This window comes from Lagenorhynchus albirostris, chromosome 1 (assembly GCF_949774975.1).
Source record: "Lagenorhynchus albirostris chromosome 1, mLagAlb1.1, whole genome shotgun sequence".
NCBI classification, from domain to species: domain Eukaryota; kingdom Metazoa; phylum Chordata; class Mammalia; order Artiodactyla; family Delphinidae; genus Lagenorhynchus; species Lagenorhynchus albirostris.
The window spans coordinates 87,049,917-87,077,144 of record NC_083095.1 but is presented as its reverse complement, the minus strand read 5'-3'; the positions used below and the strand labels follow the sequence as shown (position 1 = coordinate 87,077,144).

At 39.5% G+C, this 27,228-nt stretch overlaps 1 protein-coding gene across 1 annotated transcript in view; it reads right to left on the bottom strand.

Annotated features, from left to right (window-relative positions):
• WDR76 (WD repeat domain 76) overlaps positions 1-27,228 on the bottom strand; it is a 63,111-nt gene that overhangs the window by 29,923 nt on the left and 5,960 nt on the right. The window contains exons 4-5 of the mRNA XM_060149042.1: positions 18,462-18,554; positions 17,111-17,166 (exon numbers count right to left, since the gene is read on the bottom strand). Coding sequence (XP_060005025.1) covers positions 17,111-17,166; positions 18,462-18,554 — 149 coding nt within the window. The remainder of the gene's footprint in view (positions 1-17,110; positions 17,167-18,461; positions 18,555-27,228) is intronic.

Below are 27,228 nucleotides of genomic sequence, written 5' to 3'. Positions count from 1 at the left end.
TAATAGACAAGATATGGAAGCAACCTAAAAGTTCATTAACAGATGAATGGATAAAGAAAATGTGGTATGTATATATGTGTGTATATATATATATATATATATATATATATACACACAATGTAATACTACAGAGCCATAAAAAAGTGAAGTTTTCCCATTTGCAACAACATGACTGAAACTGGAGGCTATTATGCTTAGTGAAATAAATCAGACAGAAAAAGACAAATACTGTATGTTATCACCTACATGTGGAATCTAAAGCATAAAACAAATGAATGAATATAACAAAACAGAAACACTCAGATATAGAGAACAAACTAGTGGCTACCAGTGGGAGAGGGAAGAGGGGAGGGGCAAGATAGGGGTAGGAGGTTAAGAGGTACAAACCACTTTGTACAAAATAAATAAGCTACAAGGATATATTTATAGCACAGGGAATACAGCCATCATTTTATAGTAACTATAAATGGAGTATAATCTATAAAAATTTTAAATCACCATGTTGTACACCCGAAAATAATGTAATATTGTAAATCAACTACACTTAAACTGTACTGCTATGAAACCTAATATGAAGACCAAAAATTTGAAATGATCTCTGGCCCATGGCCTTAAAAAGACTGTAACCAGTTCCTTTTAACTTAAATGTTACCACTTTAGCTTAACAATGAGGTATAAAACAAAACCAAGTATACTTGTTATTATACTTGGTTAAATACTGGTTAAATTTACCAAAGACTCCTCCAGAAGTCTTTGGTAAATTTAACATTCATTATTAACTTTTATAGTATTAAAATATTATAAATAATGTGCCAATTTCAAAGTCCTCTAAATCTTTTGTCACAAAGATATTTATAGCACTGTAAACAGAACTAAAGCCTGATATCATATATTATTAAACCTGACATTTATCTCCAAAAGAATTTGACCTATGGTGACTGAACTCCGAAAAAAGTAAAAAGACTGGTAGTTGGAGAAAAGTAGATCTCTCACATTACTTAGTCAATGGCAGTTCCATTGTAATTTAGCCTTAATCTTTTTGCTGAAATGATCTAAATAACAAAAGATCCATAATAAAAATATTTTTTAAAAAAGAAATGAGCTATTAAGCCATGAAAAGACATGGGGGAACCTTAAATGCATATTAGTAAAAAAAGCAGCCAACCTGAATGAGACTACATACTGTATAATTCCAAATACATGACTGACATTCAGGAAAAGGCAAAACTATGGAGACAAAAAAGATCAGTGATTGCAAGGGGTGAGGGTGATAAGGGATGAAAAGGCAGAGCACAGAGGATTTTAGGGCAGTGAAATACTCTGTACATTATAATGATAGATATATGTCATTAAACATTTGTACAAACCCAAAGAATGAACAACACCAAGAGTGAACCCTAAGGTAAACTACAGATCTGGGGTGATTATGATGTATCAAGGTAGGTTCATCCTTGGTAACAAACGTATCACTCTGGTGAATGATTCTGATAATGGGAGAAGCTATGCATGTGTCGGGCAGGGGATGGAAATCTCTGTAACTTACTCTCAATTTTGCTGTGAAACTAAAACTGCTCTAAAAATAAAATCTTAAAAAAAAAGAAACCTCAAGGGGGCCTCACCCCCACAATTTTGTAAGATTTATATCCAGGAGCTTGACCAGGCCCTCAAAGTAAATATCAGAGAAAATCTCCTCATGCTTCTAGCAGGGGGAGGAGAAAAGGAAGAATTTTGAAATAGGCCAGCACTCTGTTCTGCCCTCAGGAGAAATCAGTTAACCAGAGCCTAACCTGCTAGGGTATTGTCAGAGGCTAACTGACCTGGGGAAGGGAAATACCCAACAGCAGCCCACTCTTGCCATCTTGTCCAACCTAAGGAGAGAGGAAAAAAACTAAAACACTTGTGAAGTTCACAATCCAAAGATATAGGTTCAGTCAGAGACTGAGAACTAATAACAAGACTACAGAATGCTCCCCTCCCCCAACATCTCACCACCACATTGCTAAAGACCTATTTATAACAGTTACTTTTTCTTGGTACATCATGTCCAGTTATCAAGAAAAAATTACAAGACACACTGAAAAGCACAAAACACAATTTAAAGAAACAGAGCAAGCTTCAAAACCGGACATGGCAGAAATGTTGAAATTATCACACTAAGAATTTAAAACAACTGTGATTAACATGCTAAGGGCTCCAATGGATAAAACAGACACCATGAAAGAACAGATAAGCAATGTCAACAGAGGGATGTAAATACTAAGAAAGAACCAAAAAGAAATGCCAGAGATCAAAAACACTATAATAGAAATGAAGAATGCCTTTGATGGGCTCAGTAATAGACTGGACATGGCTGAGGAAAGAATCTCCGACCTTGGGGATATCTCAATAGGAATCTCTAAAACTGAAAAGCAAGGAGAAAAAGACAAAAAACAGAACAGAATAACCAAGAACGTAGATAACAAAAAAGTATAACATATAAATAATGGGAATACAAGAAAGAAAAAAAGTAACAGAAGAAATATTTGAAATAATAACTGAAAATTCCCCCAAATTAGTGTCAGACACCAAACCACAGATCTAGAAAGCTCAGAGAACATCAAGCAAGATAAATGCAAAAACAAAAATGAAAACAAACAAAGAAATCCTACAACTAGGCAATTCATTTCCAAACTACAGAAAAATCAAAAATAAAATCCTGAAAGGAGCCAGAAGGAAAAACCACTTTACCTACAGAGAACAAAGATAGAAATTAAATCTATCTTCTCAGAAACCATGCAGGCAAGGAGAGAGTGAAAATATTTAAAGTGTTGAGAGAAAAGAAAAACCCAACCTAGAATTCTGTACCCTGGGAAGTTATCCATCAAAGGAAAAGCAAATTAGGAACTTCTGAGACAGTGAACACGGAGAGATGCTAGAAGAGTGATGCTCTCAGAGAGAGATGGAAGCTCCGTGCCATTTCCCTTGCCTGATGCATCTATCCCATCTGGCTGGTCCTGAGTCATATCCATTGTAATAAACAGCACAAGGTGAGTGGTGCTCTTGAGAACCTTCTGTGATTACTACTCACACCTTTTCCAGGGACACTTTCTTAAAAGGACCAACAAGCATCCAGTTTACTCAGATATAATCCCAGATTCATGGAGTTGCTGCTGACCAGATTACACCTGTATCACTAAGACTGGAGTTTCCAGACAAAAAGACAAGATGGCACAGAAGAAGGAACTGAGCTCACCTCTTCTTACATAATCACCAAAATCACAACTAACTGCTGAACAACCATCAACAAAAACACGCTGGAAGCTACAAAAAGATACCCTACATCCAAAGACAAAGAAGAAGCCACAAGGAGCTGGTACAAGGGGCACAATCACAATAAAATCAAATCCCATATCTGCCAGGTGGATGACTAACAAACTGGAAAATAATTATACCACAGAAGTTCTCCCACAGGAGGGAGAACCCCACATCAGCATCTACAGCCTGGGTTTCTGGCAATGGGAGAAGAAGCCCCCAGAGAACCTGGTTTTGAAGGCCAGTTTGATCACAGGAATTCCACAGGACTGGGGAAACACAAATTCCACTCTTGGAGGGCACACACAAGGTCTCATGTACACCAGGACTCAGGGAAAAAAGCAGTGACCTCATAAGAGACTGTGCCAGACCTACCTGCCAATAATGGAGGGTCTCCATTGGAGGCAGGGGTGGCTGTGGCTCACTGCAGGGACAAAGACACTGGCAGCAGTAGTTCTGGGGAGTACTCATCAGTGTGAGCCTTCCTGGAGGCCACCAATTTCTCACCAAGACCTGGCCCCACCCAACAACCTGAAGCTTCCATTACTGGGATCCCATGGCCAAACAACCAACAAGGTGGGACACAGCCCCACCCATCAGCAGACAGGCTACTTAAAGTCTTCCTGACCACACAGCTGCCCACTAAACACACAGCATGACCCAGCCCTGCCCAACAGAGGGACAAGACCCAGCTCCACACCCCAGTGGGCAGTAACCAGTCCCTCCCACCAGAAAGCCTGCACAAGCCTCTTAGACAGCCTCATCCACCAGGGAGCAGGCAGAATAAGGAAGAAGAAATACAACCCTGTAGCCTGCATAATGGACACCGCAATCACAGGAAGTTAGACAAAATGAGACAGCAGAGAAACATATCCCACACTAAGGAACATGATAAAAGCCCAGAAGAACAATTAAATGAAGTGGAGAAAGGCAATCTACCTGAAAAAGAATTCAGAGTAATGATAGTGTAGATGATCCAAGATCTCAGAAAAAGAATGGAGGTACAGATTCAGAAGATACAAGAAATGTTTAATGAAGAGCTAGAAGAACTAAACAACAAACAAACAGAAATGGACAATACAATAACTGAAATGAAAAATACACTAGAAGGGGGCTTCCCTGGTGGCGCAGTGGTTGAGAGTCCGCCTGCCGATGCAGGGGACACGGGTTCGTGCCCCGGTCTGGGAAGATACCACATGCCGCAGAGCGGCTAGGTCCGTGAGCCATGGCCGCTGAGCCTGCGTGTCCGGAGCCTGTGCTCCGCAACGGAAGAGGCCACAACAGTGAGAGGCCTGGGTACAGGAAAAAAAAAAAAAAAAAAAAACACTAGAAGGAAGCACCAACAGAATAACTGAGGCAGAAGAAAGAATGAGCGAGCTAGAAGAAAGAATGGTGGAAATCACTGCTGCAGAATAAAATAAAAAATAAAAAGAAATGAGAAAAGATGGTGGAGGAGTTAAGACGTGGAGATCACCTTCCTCCCCACAAATACATCAAAACTACATCTACATGTGGAACAATTCCTATAGAACACATACTGAATGCTGGCAGAAGACCTCAGACTTCCCAAAAGGCAAGAAACTCCCCACATACCTGGGTAGGGCAAAAGAAAAAAGGAAAAGCAAAGACAAAAGAATAGGGATGGGACCTGTACCTCTGGGAGGGAGCTGTGAAGGAGGAAAAGTTTCCACACACTAGGAAGCCCCTTCACTGGTGGGGATTGGCGGGGGTGGAAGTTTCGGAGCCACGGAGGAGAGCAGAGCAACAAGGGTGGAGAGGGCAAAGCGGAGAGATTCCTGCACAGAGGATTGGTGCCGACAGTACTCACCAGCCTGAGAGGCTTGTCGGCTCACACACCGGGGTGGGTGGGGGCTGGGAGCTGAGGCTCGGACTTCAGAGTTAAGATCCCAAGGAGAGAACTAGGGTTGGCTGTGTGAACACAGCCTGAAGGGGGATAGTGCACCACAGCTAGCCGGAAGGGAGTCTGGGAAAAAATCTGGACCTGCCTAAAAGGCAAAAGACCATTGTTTCAGGGTGCGCGAGGAGAGATGATTCAGAGCACCGCCTAAACAAGCTCCAGAGACAGGTGCGAGCTGCAGCTATCAGCAGGGACACCAGAGACAGGCATGAAATGCTAAGGCTGCTGCTGCAGCCATCAGGAAGCCTGTGTGCAAACACAGGTCACTATCCATACCTCCCCCCCTGGGAGCCTGTGCAGCCCACCACTGTAGGGTCCCACGATCCAGGGACAATTTCCATGGAAGAACACATGGCATGCCTCACGCTGTTGCAACGTCACACCGGCCTCTGCCACCACAGGCTCTCCCTGCATTCTGTACCACTCCCTCCCCCCAGTCTGAGTGAGCCAGAGCCCCCTAGCCAGCCGCTCCTTTAACCCGTCCTGTCTGGGTGGAGAAGAGATGCCCTCAGGTGAGCTACACGCAGAGATGGGGCCAAATCCAAAGCTGAACCCCAGGAGCTGTGTGAACAAAGAAGAGAAAGGGAAATTTCTCCCAGCAGCCTCAGGAGCAGCAGATTAAATCTCCACAGTCAACGTGATGTACCCTGTATCTGTGAAATGACAACGAATCATCCCAAAATTGACACAGTGGACTATGGGAGCAACTGTAGACTTGGGGTTTGCTTTCAGTATCTCATTTGTTTCTGGTTTTATGTTCTGGTTTTATGTCTCTTAGTTTAGTATTTACAGCTTATTATAACTGGTAGATTTGTTCACTGATTTGGTTGCCCTCTTCCTTTTTACATTTTATATAATTTTTTTCCCTTTTTCTCTTTTTGTGAGTGTGTATGTGTATGCTTCTTTGTGTGATTTTGTCTGTATAGCTTTGCTTTTGCCATTTGTCCTAGGGTTCTGACTGTCCGTTTTGTTTTTTGTTTTGTTTTGTTTTGTTTTTTTGCGGTACGTGGGCCTCTCACTGTTGTGGCCTCTCCCATTGCGGAGCACAAGGCTCTGGACACGCAGGCTCAGCAGCCATGGCTCACGGGCCCAGCTGCTCCGCGGCATGTGGGATCTTGCCAGACCAGGGCACGAACCCATGTCCCCTGCATCGGCAGGCAGACTCTCAACCACTGCACCAACAGGGAAGCCCCGTTTTGTTTTTTAGTATACTTTTTAGCGCTTGCTATCATTGGTGGATTTGTTTTTTGGTTTGGTTGCTCTCTTCTTTCTCTCTCCTTTTTTTATTACTTTTTATTTTTTAATTTTTTTCTATTTTAATAACTTTATTTTATTTTTTTTTCCCTTTCTTTCATTCTTTTTCTTCTGACCCATGTGGCTGACAGGGTCTTGGTGCTCTGGCCGGATGTCAGTCCTGAGCCTCTGAGGTGGGAGAGCGGAGTTCAGGACACTGGTCCACCAAAGACCTCCCAGCCCCACGTAACATCAAACAACAAAAGCTCTCCCACAGATCTCCATCTCAACGTTAAGAACCAGTTCCACTCAACGAACAGCAAGCTACACTGCTGGATACCCTATGGCAAACAACTAGCAACACAGGAACACAACCCCACCCATTAGCAGAGAGACTGCCTAAAATAATAATAAGGTCACGGACACCCCAAAACACACCACCGGATGTGGTCCTGCCCACTAGAAAGACAAGATCCAGCCTCATCCACCAGAACACAGGAACCAGTCCCCTCCACCAGGGAGCCTACACAACCCACTGAACCAACCTTACCCACTGGGGACAGATACCAAATATAATGGGAACTATGAACCTGCAGCCTGTGAAAGGGAGACCACGAACAGTAAGTTAAGCCAAAATGAGAAGGCACAGAAATACAAAGCAGATGAAGAAGCAAGGTAAAAACCTACCAGAAAAAACAAATGAAGAGGAAACAGGTAGTCCACCTGAAAAAGAATTCAGAGTAATAATAATAAAGGTGATCCAAAATAATGGAAATAGAATGGAGAAAATACAAGAAATGTTTAACAAGGAACTAGAAGAACTAAAGAGTGAACAAACAAGGAAAAACAACACAATAAATATAATAAAAAAACTCTGGAAGGAATCAATAGCAGAATAACTGAGGCAGAAGAATGGATAGGTGACCTGGAAGATAAAAGAGTGGAACTAACTACTGCAGAGCAGAATAAAGAGAAAAAACATCAAAAGAATTGAGGACAATCTCAGAGACCTCTGGGACAACATTAAACACACCAACATTTGAATTATACAGGTCCCAGAAGAAGAAGAGAAAAAAAAAAGGGACTGAGAAACTAATAAGAACCTGCTGTATAAAAAATAAAATAAAATTCAAAAATTCCCCCCAAAAAAATTAAATACGAAGAAAAAATATTAAAAACAACAAGGGAAAAGCAACAACATACAAGGGAATCCGCATAAGGTTAACAGCTGATCTTTCAGCAGAAACTCTGCAAGCCAGAAGGGAGTGGCATGGTATAATTAAAATGATGAAAGGGAAGAACCTACAACCAAGATTACTCTACCCAGCAAGGATCTCATTCAGATTCGAGGGAGAAATTAAAACCTTTACAAACAAGCAAAACCTAAGAAAATTCAGCACCACCAAACCAGCTCTACAACAAATGCTAAAGGAACTTCTCTCAACAGAAAACACAAGAGGAGGAAAAGACTTACAATAACAAACACAAAACAATTTAAAAAATGGTAATAGGAACATACATATGGATAATTATGCTCCAAACAAAAGACATACACTAGCTGAATGGAAACAAAAACAAGACCCAAACATATGCCGTCTACAAGAACCCACTTCAGACCTACGGACACATACAGACTGAAAGTGAGGGGATGGAAAAAGATATTCCATGTAAATGGAAATCAAAAGAAAGCTAGAGTAGCAATTCTCATATCAGACAGACTTTAAAATAAAGACTATTACAAGAGACAAAGAAGGACACTACATAATGATCAAGGGATCAATCCAAGAAGATATAACACTTGTAACTATTTATGCACCCAACATAGGAGCACCTCAATACATAAGGCAAATGCTAACAGCCATAAAAGGGGAAATTGACAGTAACACAAGCATAGTAGGGGACTTTAACACCCCACTTTCACCAATGGAAAGATCATCCAAAATGAAAATAAATAAGGAAACACAAGCTTTAAATGATACATTAAACAAGATGGATTTAATTGATATTTATAGGACATTCCATCCAAAAACAACAGATTACACTTTCTTCTCAAGTGCTCATGGAACATTCTCCAGGATAGATCACATCTTGGGTCACAAATCAAGCCTCACAAACTTAAAAAAATAAAAATCGTATCAAACATCATTTCCAACCACAACACTGTAAGATTAGAAATCAATTAAACGAAAAAAAAAGTATAAAAAAACACAAACAGGGGCTTCCCTAGTGGCGCAGTGGTTGAGAGTCCATCTGCCGATGCAGGGGACACGGGTTCATGCCCCAGTCCGGGAGGATCCCACATGCCGTGGAGCACTGGGCCCGTGAGCCATGGACACTGAGCCTGCGCGTCTGGAGCCTGTGCTCCTCAACGGGAGAGGCCACAACAGTGAGAAGCCCGCATAGAGCAAAAAAAAAAAAACCCACAAACACATAGAGGCTAAACAATGCACTGCTAAATAATCAAGAGATCCTAAAAGAAATCAAAGAATAAAGAAAAGAATACACAGTAACAAATGACAATGAAAACATGATGACCCAAAACCTATGGGACACAAAAAAAGCACTTCTGTAGGGAACTTTATAGCAATTCAATCTCACCTCAAGAAACAACAAAAAACTCAAATAAACAATCTAAACTTACACCTAAAGCAATTAGAGTAAGAAGAACAAAAAAAACCCCAAATTTAGCAAAAGGAAAGAAATCATAAAGATCAGATCAGAAATAAATAAAAAAGAAATGAAGTAAACCATAGCAAAGATCAATAAAACTAAAAGCTGGTTCTTTGAGAAGATAAACAAAATTGAAAAACCATTAGCCAGACACATCAAGAAGAAAAGGGAGAAGACTCAAATCAACAGAATTAGAAATGAAAACGGAGAAGTAACAACTGACACTGCAGAAATACAAAGGATCATGAGAGATTACTACAAGCAACTATATGCCAATAAAATGGACAACCTGGAAGAAATGGACAAATTCTTAGAAAAGCACAACCTTCCGAGACTGAACCAGGAAGAAATAGAAAATATGAACAGATGAATCACAAGCACTGAAATTGAAACTGTGATTAAAAATCTTCCAGCAAATAAAGTCCCAGGAGGGACTTCACTGGTGGAGCAGTGGTTAAGAATCCGCCTGCCAATGCAGGGGACATGGGTTCAAGCCCTGGTCCGGGAAGATCCCACATGCCGCAGAGCAGTTAAGCCCGTGCACCACAACAACTGAGTCTGTACTCTAGAGCACATGAGCCACAACTACTGGAGCCCACGCACCTAGAGCCTTTGCTCCACAAGAGAAGCCACTGCAATGAGAAGCCTGCACACCGCAGCAAAGAGTAGCCCCCACTCGCCAAAACTAAAGAAAGCCCGCACGCAGCAATGAAGACCAAACACAACCAAAAGTAAATAAATAAACAAACAAACAAACTAAAGGCCGAGGACCAGATGGCTTCACAGACGAATTCTACCAAACATTTAGAGAAGAGCTAACATCTATCCTTCTCAAACTCTTCCAAACTACAGCAGAGGGAGGAACACTCCCAAACTCATTCTACAAGGCAACTATCACCCTGATACCAAAACCAGACAAGGATGACACAAAAAAAGAAAACTACAGGCCAATATCACTGATGAACATAGATGCAAAAATTCTTAACAAAATACTAGCAAACAGTTTGTCCTATAGTTTCTTAACTATAAATGAAAAATGGATCTTGAAAATTACACATATTGGTTTTTTCACTTGATATGTCTGATTTGTGCTCCCCCCCAAAAAAAAAATACTAGCAAACAGAATTCAACAGCACATTAAAAGAATCATACACCAAGGGCTTCCCTGGTGGTGCAGTGGTTGAGAATCGGCCTGCCAATGTAGGGGAGACGGGTTCGAGACCTGGTCTGGGAGGATCCCACATGCCGTGGAGCAACTGGGCCCGTGAGCCACAACTACTGAGCCTGTGAGTCTGGAGTGTGTGCTCCTCAACAAGAGAGGCTTTGACAGTGAGAGGCCCGCACACCGTGATGAAGAGTGGCACCCACTTCCCACAACTAGAGAAAGCCCTCGCACAAAAATGAAGACCCAACACAGCCAGAAGTAAATTAATAAATTAATTAATTAATTTTTAAAAAAAAAGAATCATACACCATGATCAAGTGGGTTTTATCCCCAGAAGGCAAGGATTCTTCAATATACACAAATCAATCAGTGTAATAAACCATATTAACAAATTCAGGGAGAACAACCATATGATCATCTTAATAGATGCAGAAAAAGCTTTCAACAAAATTCAGCACCCATTTATGATAAAAACCCTCCAGAATGTAGGCACAGAGGGAACTTACCTCAACATAATAAAGGCCATATATGACAAACCCACAGCCAACATTGTTCCCAATGGTGAAAAACTGAAACCATTTCCACTAAGATCAGGAACCAGACAAGACTGCCCACTCTCACCACTATTATTCAACATAGTTTTGAAAGTTTTAGCCATAGCAATCAGAGAAGAAAAAGAAATAAAAGGAATCCAAATTGGAAAAGAAGAAGTAAAACTGTCACTGTTTGCAGATGACGCAATACTATACATAGAGATGGTGAGATATACCATGCTCTTGGATTGGAAGAATCAATATTGTGAAAATGACTATTCTACCCAAAGCAATCTACAGATTCAATGCAATGTCTATCAAATTACCAATGGCATTTTTCACAGAACTAGAACAAAAAATCTTAAAATCTGTATGGACACACAGAAGACCCTGAATAGCCAAAGCAATCTTGAGGAAGAAAAATGGAGCTGGAGGAATCAGACTCCCAGACGTCAGACTATACTACAAACCTACAGTAATCAAGACAGTATGGTACTGGCACAAAAACAGAAATATAGATCAATGGAACAGGATAGAAAGCTCAGAGATAAACCCACGCACATATGGTCACCTTATTTTTGATAAAGGAGGCAAGAATATACAATGGAGAAAAGACAGCCTCTTCAATAAGTGGTGCTGGGAAAACTGGACAGCTACATGTAAAAGAATGAAATTAGAACACTTCCTAACACCATACGCAAAAATAAACTCAAAATGGATTAAAGACCTAAATGTAAGACCAGATACTATAAAACTCTTAGAGGAAAACATAGGAAAAACACTCTGACGTAAACCACAGCAAGATCTTTTTGACTCACCTCCTAGAGTAATGAAAATAAAATCAAAAATAAGCAAATGGGGGTTCCCTGGTGGCGCAGTGGTTCAGAGTCCACCTGCCAATGCAGGGGACACGGGTTCATGCCCCAGTCCAGGAGGATCCCACACGTCACGGAGCAGCTGGGCCCGTGAGCCATGGCTGCTGAGCCTGCACGTCCGGAGCCTGTGCTCCGCAACAGGAGAGGCCACAGCAGTGAGAGGCCCGCGTACCACAAAAAAAAAAAAAAAAAAAAAGGGACCTAATTAAACTTAAAAGCTTTTGCACAGCAAAGGAAACCATAAACAAGACGAAAAGACAACCCTCAGAATGGGAGAAAATATTTGCAAATGAAGCAAGGCTGACAAAGGATTAATCTCCAAAATATACAAACAGCTCATGCACCTCAATATCAAAACAACAAACAAGCCAATCCAAAAATGGGCAGAAGACCTAAATAGACATTTCTCCAAAGAAGACATACAGATGGTCAAGAGGCACATGAAAAGATAATCAAAATCACTAATCATTAGAGAAATGCAAATCAAAACTACAATGAGGTATCATCTCATACCAGTGAAAATGGCCATCATCAAAAAATCTACAAACAATAAATGCTGGAGAGGGTGTAGAGAAAAGGGAACTCTCTTGAACTGTTGGTGAGAATGTAAATTGATACAGCCACTATGGAGAACAGTACGGCGCTTCCTTAAAAAACTAAAAACAGAACTACCATATGACCCAGCAATCCCCCTACTGGGCATATACCCTGAGAAAACCATAATTCAAAATGACACATGTACCCCAATGTTCACTGCAGCACTATTTGCAACAGCCAAGACATGAAAAGAACCTAAATGTCCAATGACAGATGAGTGGATAAAGAAGATATGGTACATATATACAATGGAATATTACTCAGCCATAAAAATGAATGAAATTGGGTCATTTGTAGAGACATGGATGGACCTAGAGTCTGTCATACAGAGTGAAGTAAGTCAGAGCAAAACAAATATCATATATTAACGCATAAATGTGGAATATAGAAAAATGCTATAGATGAACCTATTTCCAGGGCAGGAATAGAGACGCAGACGTAGAGAATGGACATGTGGATGTGGCGGGGGTGCGGGGGGAGGGTGGGATGAACTGGGAGATTAGGATTGACATATATACACTACAATGTGTAAAACAGATAGCTAGTGGGGACCTGATGTATAGCACAGGGAACTAAGCTTGGTGCTCTGTGATGACCTAGATGGGTGGGATGGGGAGGTGGGGGGTGGGAGGGAGGTCCAAGAGGGAGGGAATATATGTGTACATATAGTTGATTCACTTCATTGTACAGCAGAAACTAACACAACATTGTAAAGCAATTATACTCCAATTTAAAAAATAAAAGAGGGTACTCACTACAGATCCTATGGACATTAAAAAGGTAATAAAGGAATAATATGAACAACTCAATGCCCACATATTTGAAAACCTAGATGAAATGGACCAATTCCTTGAAACATACACTTTGCCAAAACTCATACAAGAAACAATCTGAAAAGGTCTGTATTTATTAAAGAAATTGAACTAGTAATCAATAACCTTCCAAAACAGAAAGCATCAGGCTGATACGGGTGCACTAGTGAGTTCTACCACACATTGAAGGGAAAAATTAAACCAATTCTCTACAATCTTTTTCAGAGGACAGAAGCAGAGGGAATACTACCTAACTCATTCTATGAGGCTAACATTACTGTGATATCGAAACCAGACAGACATTACAAGAACAGAAAACTACAGATCAATATCTCTCATGAGCCGAGATGCAAAAAACCTCAACAGAATATTAGTAAATTGAATCCAACAATGTATAAAATGTATTATAAACCACAACCAACTGGAATATATCCCAGGTATGCAACACTAGCTCATCTCAGTAAACTGAAAATAGAGGGGAACCTCCTCAATGAAATAAAATCTACAAAAAACCCTATAGCTAACATAATATTTAGTGGTGAGAAATGCCAAGCTTTCCCACTGAGATCAGGTACAAGGCAAGAATGTCCTCTCTCACCACTCCTTACCAATACTGTCGGACTTCACTGGTAGCGCAGTGGTTGAGAATCCACCTGCCAATGCAGGGGACATGGGTTCGAGCCCTGGTCCAGGAAGATTCCACATGCCGCGGAGCAACTAAGCCCATGCGCCACAACTACTGAGCCTGCACTCTAGAGCCTGCGAGCCACAACTACTGAGACCACATTCCACAACTACTGAAGCCCGTGCACCTAGAGCCCGTGCTCCACAACAAGAGAAGCCACCGCAATGAGAAGCCCGCATATCACAAGGAAGAGTAACCCCCTCTCGCCGCAACTAGAGAAAGCCCGTGCAGCAACGAAGACCCAACACAGCCAAAAATTAATTAATTAATTAATTAACTAACAACAACAAAAAAATTGCACTGTGCTGAAAGTTCTAGCTAATACAATAATAGAAGAAAAGGAAATAAATGGTATAAAGATTGGGAAGAAAGAAATAAAACTGTATTTGTTCACAAATGACATGATAGTCTATTTAGAAAATTCTAAAGAATGGATAAAAATATTCCTGGAAGTAATAAGTGATTATAGCAAGGTTGTAGGATACCGGGTTAATATACAAAAGTCAACTGATTTCCTATATACCAGCAAGAAACAAGTGAAATTTGAAATTTAAAATACAACCCATTTAAATTATAAACCAAAAAAAAAAATACTTAGGCATAAATCTAAGAAAATATTTATAAGATTTATATGAGGAAAACTACAAAACTCTGATGATAGAAATCAAAGAACTAAATAAATGGAGAGATTATCCATGTTCTTTGACAAGAAGACATATTGTCAAGATGTCAGTTCTTCCCAACTTAATCTATAGATTCAAAGCAATCCCAATCAAAATCCCAGCAAGTTATTTTGCAGATATTGACAAACTGATTCTACAGTTTATACAGGGAGGCAAAAGACACAGAAGAACTAACACAATATTTAAGGAGAAGAACAAAGTTAGAGGACTGACTACCCAATGTCAAAACTTACTTTAAAGCCATAAGCAAAACAGTGTGATATTGACAAAAGAAACAATTCAACTGTCCATCAACATAGCACATTCATACAGAAGAAAACACATGATGAAGTAAAGCTGTACACATCAACATGAATGAATTTTAAAACATAAAGATATAAAAATGAGCAAAATAAAATCACAGAATATAAAAATGGCACATTATATGTCAATATAAAAAACAGGACAAAATAAGCAAAATACTGTTTAACTATACATTCACAGGTGGTAAAACTATAAATAAATGCAAGGAGTGATTATCACAGAATTCAGCATAATGGACTTCCTTGACAGTCCCGTGGTTAAGAATCAGCCTTCCAATGCAGGGGATGCGGGTTCGATCCTTGGTCAGGGAATGAAGATCCCACATGCTGCGGGGCTACTAAGCCCGCATGCTCTAGAGTCCACGCACCGCAACTACAGAGAAGCCCACGCACTGCAACGAAAGATCCCGTGTGCCACAACTAAGACCCCACACAGCCAAATAAATAAATAAATAAGAATTCACATAATGACTGTTATCTGGAGGGAGGGCCTTAAAAGGTACTATAAATTTCTATTGACCTGGATGGCAAGTACATGGATGGGTGCTTGAATTACTATTATTTTTTCAACTATACAAATACTTCATATGTGGGGACTTCCCTGGTGGCACAGTGATTAAGAATCCGCCTGCCAATACAGGGGACACAGGTTCGATCCCTGGTCTGGGAAGATCCCACATGCCACGGAGCAACTAAGCCCATGTGCCACAACTACTGAGCCTGCACTCTAGAGCCCACTTGCCACAACTACTGAAGCCCGTGTGCCTAGAGCCAGTGCTCCACAACAAGAGAACCCACTGCAATGAGAAGCCCGTGCACCACAACAAAGAGTAGCCCCTGCTCGCTGCAACTAGAGAAAGCCCACACCCACAGCAACGCAGATCCAATGCAGCCAAAAATAAATAATAAATTTTTTAAAAAATAAATTGATTAATAAAAAAATACTTCACATGTACTTCTTTGTATGTATAATATATTTAGTAATTTTTAAAAACTTAAACCCCTCCAGATTGGCATAATGCCAACTTTACAGATAAGGAAAGAAAATTACATAAATTGTCCAAAGTTAATACCATAGCTATAAGTTGCTGAATTGAAACTTGAAATCATGTTTGCCAAATTTCAAAAGCTATGCTCTTTCCTCTATATTACATAACTTCTGCTCTATCTACTGGATACTAATACTTATACAACTACTAAGTGCTGGAATTCTGTGACTTAGGTGAGAAAAACACCATTAATCTTTGCTAATAAGGCTTCCCTGGTGGTGCAGTGGTTGAGTCCGCCTGCCGATGCAGGAGACATGAGTTCGTGCCCCGGTCCGGGAGGGTCCCACATGCCATGGAGCGGCTGGGCCCGTGAGCCACGGCCGCTGAGCCTGCGCGTCCGGAGCCTGTGCTCCGCGGCAGGAGAGGCCACAGCAGTGAGAGGCCCGCGTACCGCAAAAAAAAAAAAAAATCTTTGCTAATAAAAAATATGCAAATATAAGCTAATGACCAATTGACGACAGAACCGGTGCTATTATCTTCCAGTGTTAATGATGTTCCTCCTGTAACAATTTTCCACGCTCGCGGATACCTGGTCATAATTAAAGGTTTAGCTTTTCTCAAGCTAGCTAACCTGCATGAGAATCAAACCAATTAAATGATGCTACATTTCATTAGCATCTAGCACTAAAAAAATGGTCTACTGATGCCAAGATTTTCAGTTTCTTCTCTTATACATAAGCCCTGCTAAAATGAAGAGGAGAGAACTTAACCTAAGGAATCCTGGAGTTCAAATCCTGAAGCTTCCACTTAAGAACTACTTTGACCTTGAGCAAATTATCAGTACTTTACCTCTTTGAGCCTGTTTTCTATCCCACAAAATTTTTGCCAGAAATAAATGAGATAATGCAGTATAAAAATTTTAGGTCACTGCACTGTATTTCACAGATGTGCAACAAATGCTCATTTCCTTCCTTTATTCTAGGAATGGGAAAGAAAAAACAAATTGAGAAGCAAAAAGATAGCCAGAAAAATAAAGTAGAAGAATCTTTAAGAACAGTTTCTCAGGCAAAAATAAGAACAATTTAGTGGTAATAAAGATTTCCCTCCATTAGCAGCAGTAATAAATATAAACAAAATTCAGCTCTCAAGATTCTATTTCCTGTATAGTCCTTTGATGAAGATGAGAACTCTACAGTTATTAAAAGGTAGCATTCCCTCAGAGTTCCTATAAAGGATTAAGATTAAATTACAGAGTTTCTGATCTGCTATTTATTTTACTATGTTGAACCAGTTTTTCAAATTATAAAACAACTCAGCAATATATCATGGTACAGGAAATGTAAACCAAATCTTTTACCTTTTGGATTCAGGAGGCTGTCTCTTCTTTATCATTTCACGGAGTCTTGCAGCTGACTGCAAAATACACAAAACATACACATGTAAAAAAACACTATCTTATAACTACATAGCTTACCTTCTAAAATATTAGGTATCTGCTACTGTTTCCACACTAAACCAAGATCTATATGGCAACTAAAGAACCGTGAGATATGATACCTGTTCTTCTAGTAGACGTGAGGCAAATACACTATCAATAATAAAGACAAGTATATAATACTATCTAATGTACTGACATTCTGATACCTTGGACCAAGTTGCTAACAAGTTTACATCATTAAACATTAAACATTTATCAAATATACTACAAATTTAAAAGTTTAAATTCTACTACAGGCAATCCTACTTTGGTGTTTTCCAGAAAAGTTGCAGGTTATACTTCCACAAATCAAATCAGAATTTCTGTTAACTAAAATCAAAATCAGAGATACTTTTGTCTAAATTATGAATTTTCAACTGTTAGTGACTCAACAATTTAGTCCCTTATATTAACTCACCCTCCCTCCCCTCAAGATGCAAATACACACTGAATATTTAGGAATCTGGTATTCAGAGAAACCAAATAGTTATTTAATAAAGCCAAGGATTTAATGTATTTTGGGGGAAAACATCACACACCCTCCTAAACAGCTATTCTCTCATACATAGAAATTTTACCCCAGTGTGAAGACCTTCAGTGTAAATTATACCTCTAGTAATAATGATTATAAAACATTAGCATACTTCTGGCCACTTATCCTTAAAGTTTCCTATACAAAGCATACTCCCATATATTCTTTTTTTTTTTTTTTTTTGGCCTTGCCACACTGCATAAGGGATCTTAGTTCCCTGACCAGGGATTGAACCTGCACCCCCTGCAATGGAAGCTCGGAATCTTAACCATGGGACTTCCAGGAAAGTTCCTCGCATCTATTCTTAAAGTTTAAAAAAAAAGCCGTCCTCTCTCTCCTCTACCACACATCCCTTAACCCATCCCTCCCACTTCACCTTTAACCTTTAGTTAAAGCAACCTATTGGAACATACCCTGTTTCTTTGAATCCAAGACAACTATTCATAAGACACCATTATCTTATGTACTACCAAAAAAGGGGTGAGGGGAAGCTGCCAGTTATAGTTTTAATATGCCAATTTCAAAAAAAAATGTCTTGGAATCAATAAAATATGGTAACCTCTTTCTATTAAGTGAAAATCTTGCTCCTAGCTTTACCCTCTCTCATTTGACACTATGAAACCTGATACTATGAGTATTTTATCAACCTACTGACAAGAGGAATAGTATCTCAGTTTTAATTAGAAACTCCACACAAACCTCAGACAACTGAAGAGAAGCAAAAAAGTTTGCATTTTCTGATATGTTCTTCAGTCTCTTCTTTTCGTATGGTGACAATCCTGAAAAATCATCCTATGAAATTAAACCAAAAAGATTCTGTTACTTTATATAATCCATAGCAAAAGTGCCTCGCAAAACTAGTTGTTGCATTCTCCACATGTATATTTTCCTTCGAATTGCACCTACTCTAATTATTTTATGTTATCTTACCAAACAGGACATAATCTTTGCTGCATTGAATATTGAGATAAAGAGTCTGAGTTTGGGATAATCACAGAATATATGTATGGCTTCCCAATTAAATAACAAGTGATCTGATGTCAGAAGTCAGGTAGTGTAACCTAATAGCACATTACTTCCTACTGGCCGTTAATTGTACTATTTCTCAAAGTTATCTTTTTATTAAACAAAACAAGAAAAAACTCAATAACAGAAATTTTTAAATTCATTGAAATGGTTAAAGAAATTCAGAAAAGAGAACAAAGAAAGAGAAACACATGGGCAAAAAAGACAACTTTGAACTAGAAAATCTTGGAGGTCCAATATCCAACTAATAGTTGTAGGGGGAAAAAAGGAGCAGAGAAAATCATTAGAGAAATAATACAAGAAAATTTCTCAAAACTGAAGAAATGAGTTACCAGATTAAAAGGGCCTGACATGTATGCAACACAATGAATGAAAAAAGACTCAAGCCTAGGCACATCATCACAAAATTTCTCAGTTCCTGAGATGGGTGAGTTAAGAGAAGATCCCAAAAGCTTGCAGAGGGAAAAATAGACCACAAAGAACCAAGAATCACAATGATACTAACTTCTCGATATTGAGGAAGCTAGAAAACAATGGAAGAATGTGTTAAAAATGATAAGGAAAAATTAAATTATTTTCAACTTACAATTCTAAATCCAGTTAAGCCAGCAATCAAATAAAAAGCATAAAGACTTTTTCAGACATGCAAACTATCTTTCATACACCTGTTTTCAGGAAGTTACTATAAGCTGCACTTCATCAAAATGAGATAATAAACCAAGAAAGAGAAAGACAGGATCCAGGCTACAGAAGCTCCAACACAGGACAGATAAAAGATAAAAGAAATTTAAAGGAAAGCAGTAAAAAGAAGGCCAAGAAAGAGTAAAACAGTCCAGAAAGAAGTAGGAAGATGGAGGGCCCCAGAAAATATTTCATGAATAAAATATATATATACACATGAAGCCATTAGAATTATATGATTTACATTGAGAGAAATTTTGCAACTCAGGTAAAGCTTGGACTATACGTAATAAGGATCTGGGAAGGGAAAACATGGGGTGGGGGGAGAAGGGGACAGCACACATGTGTAAACTTCACTTTCCATAGTAAGTCAATAGACAATGTGGGGGAGAAAAGCTAAAATGGCTTAAAGTGCAATTTGTCTGTTGAGCAGCAACCACAAATAGAGAGGTATGTGACAGAAAATTGTTGGCTGTTTTGATTTGTTCCTGTGTATACATGTGTGTACATATGGAATTACCTCTATGTAAGATACATATACACACACACGTGGAATTATATGATGTAAACACATATGTACATGCATCAATTTGACCAAAATAAAGATTTTTCTCACACACACATAAAATAACAGTGGCAGCAAAGGTTATTTTGACATTGCCTTTAAAATTGCTTCTCAGAGAAAAACATCACCACCATCATCATCAAGAACTTCCTAAGAATCTATTTCAAAATGGTGCATTTGGAGATCAAAGAAACAAATTTAAATGATTCTACTTACCACAGGAAAAATTAAGAAAATTAACAAAAATCATCAGACATTTTTTTGAGGTATGTGTAATTCAAACTATTCTCACCCATTATGCACCCCTCAAAAACTTGCAACATCAAACACTGAGCAAAGAATATCAAAGAATATTTATCTCAAAGTAAATATATTATAGAAAATAGATATCTTTTTAATTCCATTATCTTGACACTTGAGAAGTTACTGCATCTATAAAACAGGAAAAGAAATGCTATCTTTAAAAAAACGAAAGACGGAAAATAACTTGAATTAAAAATATGCTTGGGGGCTTCCCTGGTGGCGCAGTGGTTGAGAGTCCGCCTGCCGATGCAGGGGACACGGGTTCGTGCCCCGGTCCAGGAAGATCCCACATGCCGTGGAGTGGCTGGCCCCGTGAGCCATGGCCGCTAAGCCTGTGCATCCGGAGCCTGTGCTCCACAACGGGAGAGGCCACAACAGTGAGAGGCCCGCGTACCACAAATGTTTCATGCCAAAAATTTACAAACTGTATGAAAACAAATACAACATTCTCCAAATGACAGAACTGTAGGGACGGAAAACAAATTAGTGGTTGCCAGGGGTTAAGGATGGTGAGAGGGAGGGCAGTGGGCATAACTATAAAGGGGTAGCCTAACAGAGATCTTTGTAGAGATGGAGTATTTCTGTATCATGATTGTGGTGGTGGCTACATGAATCTATACATGTGATAAAATGATACAGAACTATACACACATCTTATACCAATATGAATTTCCTGGTTTTGATATTGCAATGTAGTTATTTAAGATGTACTCATTGGGGGAGTTCCCTGATGGCCAAGTGCTTAGGACTCTGCACTCTCACTGCCAAGGGCCCGGTTCAATCAAAAAACAAACAAGATGTCCTCACTGGGAAAAACTGGGTGAAGAATACATGAGACCTCTCTGTACTACTTTTGCAAATTGCTATGAATCTGTAATCACTTTGAAATAAAATTTTTTAAAAATATACATTTCTCAGCTAACATCATACTTAATGGTGAAAAACTGAAAGATTTTCCCCTAAACTTCGGAACAAGATAAATATGTCTGCTCTCGCCACTTCTGTTAAACATTGTACTGGAAGTTCTAGCAAGGACAATTAGACAAAAAAGGAAATAAAAGACATCCAGATTGGAAAGGAAGAAATATAACTATCTTTATTGCCAATGACATAATCTTATACGTAGAAAATCCTAAAGAATCCACACAAAAAAATTAGAATAAATGACTTCAGCAAAGTTGTAAGATACAAGATCAACATACAAAAATAAGTTGTATTTCTATAATTATCAATGAACAGTCAGAAAATGAAATTAAGGAAACAATACCATTCATAATAGCATCAAAAAGAAAAATATACTTTGACACAAATTTAACCAAAGAAGTGCAAGGCTTGTACACAGAAAATTACAAAATATTGAAGGAAATTAAAGAAGATCTAAGTAAATGGAAAGACATCTCATGTTCATAGATTGAAAAACTTAATATTGTTAAAATGGCAATACTTCCCAAATTGACCTACAGATTCAGTGCAATATCTGTCAAAATTCTAAATGTCATTTTTGCAGAAATGGATAAGCTGATCCTAAAATTCATATGGCAATGCAAGGGACACAGAATGGCCAAACAATCTTGAAAAAGAAGAACCAAGTTAAAAGACTCACACTTCCTGATTTCAAAACTTAACTACAAAGCTACAGTAGTTAAAACAGTGTGGAACTGGCATAAGGATAGGCAGATAGATCAACTAAATAAAACTGAGTCTAGAAATAAACCTATATACCTATGGTGAATTTGTTTTCAATAAGGAAGTCCAGACCATTCAACGTGAAAGAAGAGTCTTGACAACAAATGGTTCTAGGACAAAAAGATATCCATATGCAAAAGTATGAATTTGGACCCCATCTCATATCATATACAAAAATTAACTCAAAATAGATCAAAGACCTAAATTTAACAGCTAAAGCTATAAAATTCTCAGAAGGAAATATAGGTGTAAGTCTTCATAACCCTGGCGTAGGCAATGGTTTCTTAGATATGACACCAAAGCACCAGCAACAAAAGAAAAAATAAACTGACCTCGAATTAAAATTTTTAAATGAAATTTAAATTTAAAACATTTGTATGTCAAAGGACATTATCAAGAAAGTGAAAAGAAAGTCCCAGAATGAGAGAAAATATTTGCAAATAATATATCTAATAAGGACCTAGTGTCCAGAATACATAAAGAACTCTTACAATTCAACAAGAAAAAGACAACTTAGGGGCTTCCCTGGTGGCGCAGTGGTTGAGAGTCCGCCTGCCGATGCAGGGGACACGGGTTTGTGCCCTGGTCCGGGAAGATCCCACATGCTGCGGAGCGGCTGGGCCCGTAAGCCATGGCCACTGAGTCTGCGCGTCCGGAGCCTGTGCTCCACAACGGGAGAGGCCACAACAGTGAGAGGCCCACATACCGCAAAAAAAAAAAAAAAAAAAAAGGACAACTTAGAGGAGACCTTCAAGATGGCGGAGGAGTAAGACATGGAGATCACCTTCCTCCCCACAAATACATCAGAAATACATCTACATGTGGAACAACTCCTACAGAACACCTACTGAACGCTGCCAGAAGACCTCAGACTTCCCAAAAGGCAAGAAACTCCCCACGCACCTGGGTACGGCAACAAAGAAAAACAGAGACAAAAGAATAGGGACAGGTCCTGCACCTCTGGGAGGGAGCTGCGAAGGAGGAAAAGTTTCCACACACTAGGAAGGGCAAAGCGGAGAGATTTCCGCACAGAGGATTGGTGCCGACCAGCACTCACCAGTCTGAGAGGATTCTCTGCTCACCTGTTGGGGTGGGTGGGGACTGGGAGCTGAGGCTCAGGCTTTGGAGGTCAGATCCCAGGGAGAGGACTGGAGTTGGCCATGTGAACACAGCCTGAAGGGGGATAATGCGCCACAACTAGCCGGGAGGGAGTCCAGGAAAAAGTCTGGACCTGCCTAGAGGCAAGAGACCACTGTTTTGGGGTACGAGGAGAGGGGATTCAGAACACCACTTAAACAAGCTCCAGAGACAGGTGCAAGCCACGCCTTTCAGCGTGGTCACCAGAGATGGGCATGAAACACTAAGACTGCTGCCACAGCCACCAAGAAGCCTGTGTGCAAGCACAGGTCACTATCCACACCTTCCCTCCCGGGAGCCTGTGCAGCCCGCCACTGCCAGGGTCCCGTGATGCAGGGACAACTTCCCAGGAGAACACACAGCACACCTCATGCTGTTGCAATGACATGCTGGCTTCTGCCACCACAGGCTCGCCACACATTCCATACCCCTCCCTCCCCCCCGGCCTGAGTGAGCCAGAGCCCCCTAATCAGCTGCTACTTTAACGCCGTCCTATCTGAGCGAAGAACAGACCCCCTCAGGTGACCGACACGCAGAGGCAGGGCCAAATCCAAAGATGAACCGCAGGAGCTGTATGAACAAAGAAGAGAAAGGGAAATTTCTCCCAGCAGCCTCAGGAGCAGCGGATTAAATCTCCACAACTTGAGGTACCCTGTATCTGTGGAATACCTGAATAGACAACGAATCAACCCAAAATTGAGGCAGTGTATTTTGGGAGCAACTGTAGACTTAGAGTTTGCTTTCTGCATCTAATTTGTTTCTGGTTTCATGTTTATCTTAGTTTAGTATTTAGAGTTAATTGTCATTAGTAGATTTCTTTATTAATTTGGTTACTCTCTTCCTCCTTTTTATATATATATATATAGATTTTTTTTCCTTTTTCTCTTTTTGTGAGTGTGTACGTGTATGCTTCTTTCTGTGATTTTGTCTGTACAGCTTTGCTTTTACCATTTGTCCTACTGTTCTGTCTGTCCGTTTTTGTTTTTGTTTTTTAAGTAGTTTTTAGTGCTTGCTATCATTGGTGGATTTGTTTATTGGTTTGGTTGCTCTCTTCTTTCTTTCTTTTTTTATTATTTTTTCATTTTTTTATTTTTAATAATTATTTTTTTATCTTAAGAACTCTATTTATTATTTTTTCTTTCTTTCTTTCATTTTTTTCTCACTTTTCTTCTGAGCCATGTGGCTAACAGGGTCTTGGTGCTCCAGCTGGGTATCAAGCCTATGCCTCTGAGGTGGGAGATCAGAGCTCAGGATGTTGGTCCACCAGAGACCTCCCAGCTCCATGTAATATCAAATGGCAAAAGCTCTCCCAGAGATCTCCATCTCAACGCTAAGACCCAGCTCTACTCAACAACCAGCAAGCTACAGTGCTGGACACCCTATGCCAAACAACTAACAGGACAGGAACACAACCCCACCCGCTAGCAGAGAGGCTGCCTAAAATCATAATAAGGTCACAGACACCCCAAAACACACCACTGGACGTGGTCTTGCACACCAGAAAGACAAGATCCAGCCTCATCCACCAGAACACAGGCACTAGTCCCCTCCACCAGGAAGCCTTCACAACCCACTGAACCAACCTTGGCCACTAGGGGCAAACACCAAAAACAACGGGAACTACGAACATGCAGCCTGCGAAAAGGAGACCCCAAACACAGTAAGTTAAGCAAAATGGGAAGACAGAGAAATACACAGCAGATGAAAGAGCAACATAAAAACCCACCAGGCCAAACAAATGAAGAGGAAATAGGCAGTCTACCTGAAAAAGAATTCTGAGTAATGATAGGAAAGATGATCGAAAAACTTGGAAATAGAATGCAGAAAATAAAGAAACGTTTAACAAGGACCTAGAAGAACTAAAGAGCAAACAAACAATGATGAACACAATAAATGAAATCAAAAATTCTCTAGAAGGAATCATCAGCAGAATAACTGAGGCAGAAGAACGGATAAGTGACCTGGAAGATAAAATAGTGGAAATAACCACTGCAGAGCAGAATAAAGAAAAAAGAATGAAAAGAATTGAGGACAGTCTCAGAGACCTCTGGGACAACATAAACACACCAACATTCAAATAATAGGGGTCCCAGAAGAAGAAGAGTAAAAGAAAGGGACTGAGAAAATATTTGAAGAGATTATAGTTGAAAACTTCTCTAATATGGGAGAGGAAATAGTCAATCGAGTCCAGGAATCACAGAGAGTCCCATACAGGATAAATCCAAGGAGAAACATGCCGAGACACACATTAATCAAACTAACAAAAATTAAACTCAAAGAAAAAATATTAAAAGCAACAAGGGAAAAGCAACAAATAACCTACAACGGAATCCCCATAACCTTCCAAGAAACAAAAGCCCAGGACTAGATGGCTTCACAGGAGAATTCTATCAAACATTTAGAGAAGAGCTAACACCTATCCTTCTCAAACTGTTCCAAAATATAGCAGAGGGAGGAACACTCCCAAACTCATTCTACAAGGCCACCATCACCCTGATGCCAAAACCAGACAAAGATGTCATTAAGAAAGAAAACTACAGGCCAATATCACTGATGAACACAGATGCAAAAATCCTCAACACACTACTAGCAAACAGAATCCAACAGCACATTAAAAGGATCATACACCATGATCAAGTGGGGTTTATCCCAGGAATGCAAGGATTCTTCAGTATACGCAAATCAATCGATGTGATACACTATAATAACAAATGGAAGAATAAAAACCATACGATCATCACAATAGCTGCAGAAAAGGCTTACAACAAAATTCAACACCCATTTATGATAAAAACCCTCCAGAAAGTAGGCACAGAGGGAACTTACCTCAACGTAATAAAGGCCATATATGACAAACCCACAGCCAACATTGTCCTCAATGGTGGAAAACTGAAACCATTTCCACTAAGATCAAGAATAAGACAAGGTTGCCCACTCTCACCACTATTGTTCAACATAGTTTTGGAAGTTTTAGCCACAGCAATCAGAGAAGAAAAAGAAATAAAAGGAATCCAAATCGGTAAAGAAGAAGTAAAACTGTCACCGTTTGCAGATGACGTGATACTATACACAGAGAATCCTAAAGATGCTACCAGAAAACTACTAGAGCTAATCAATGAATTTGGTAAAGTAGCAGGATACAAAATTAACGCACAGAAATCTCTTGAATTCCTACACACTAATGATGAAAAATCTGAAAGTGAAATTAAGGAAACACCCCCATTTACCAGTGCAACAAAAAAAATAAAATATCTAGGAATAAACCTACCTAAGTAGACAAAAGACCTGTATGCAGAAAACTATAAGACACTGATGAAAGAAATTAAAGATGATACAAATAGATGGAGATGTATACCATGCTCTTGGATTGGAAGAATCAACATTATGAAAATGACTATACTACCCAGAGCAATCTACAGATTCAGTTCAATCCCTATCAAACCACCACTGGCATTTTTCACAGAACTAGAACAAAAAATTTCACAATTTGTATGGAAACACAAAAGACCCCAAAGCCAAAGCAATATTGAGAAAGAAAAATGGAGGTGGAGGAATCAGGCTCCTGGACTTCAGACTATACTACAAAGCTACAGTAATCAAGACAGTATGGTACTGGCACAAAAACAGAAGTATAGATCAATGCAACAGGATAGAAAGCCCAGAGATAAACCCATGCACATATGGTCACCTTATTTTTGATAAAGGAGGCAAGAGTATACAAGACAGCCTCTTCAATAAGCGGTGCTGGGAAAACTGTACAGCTATATGTAAAAGAAAGAAATTAGAACACTCCCTAATACCATACACAGAAATAAACTCAAAATGGATTAAAGACCCAAATGTAAGGCCAGACACTATAAAACTCTTAGAGGAAAACAAAGGCAGAACATTCTATGACATAAATTACAGCAAGATCCTTTTTGACCCACCTCCTAGAGAAATGGAAATAAAAATAAACAAATGGGACCTAATGAAACTTAAAAGCTTTTGCACAGCAAAGGAAACCATAAACAAGACGAAAAGACAACCCTCAGAATGGAAGAAAGTATTTGCAAATGAAGCAACTGA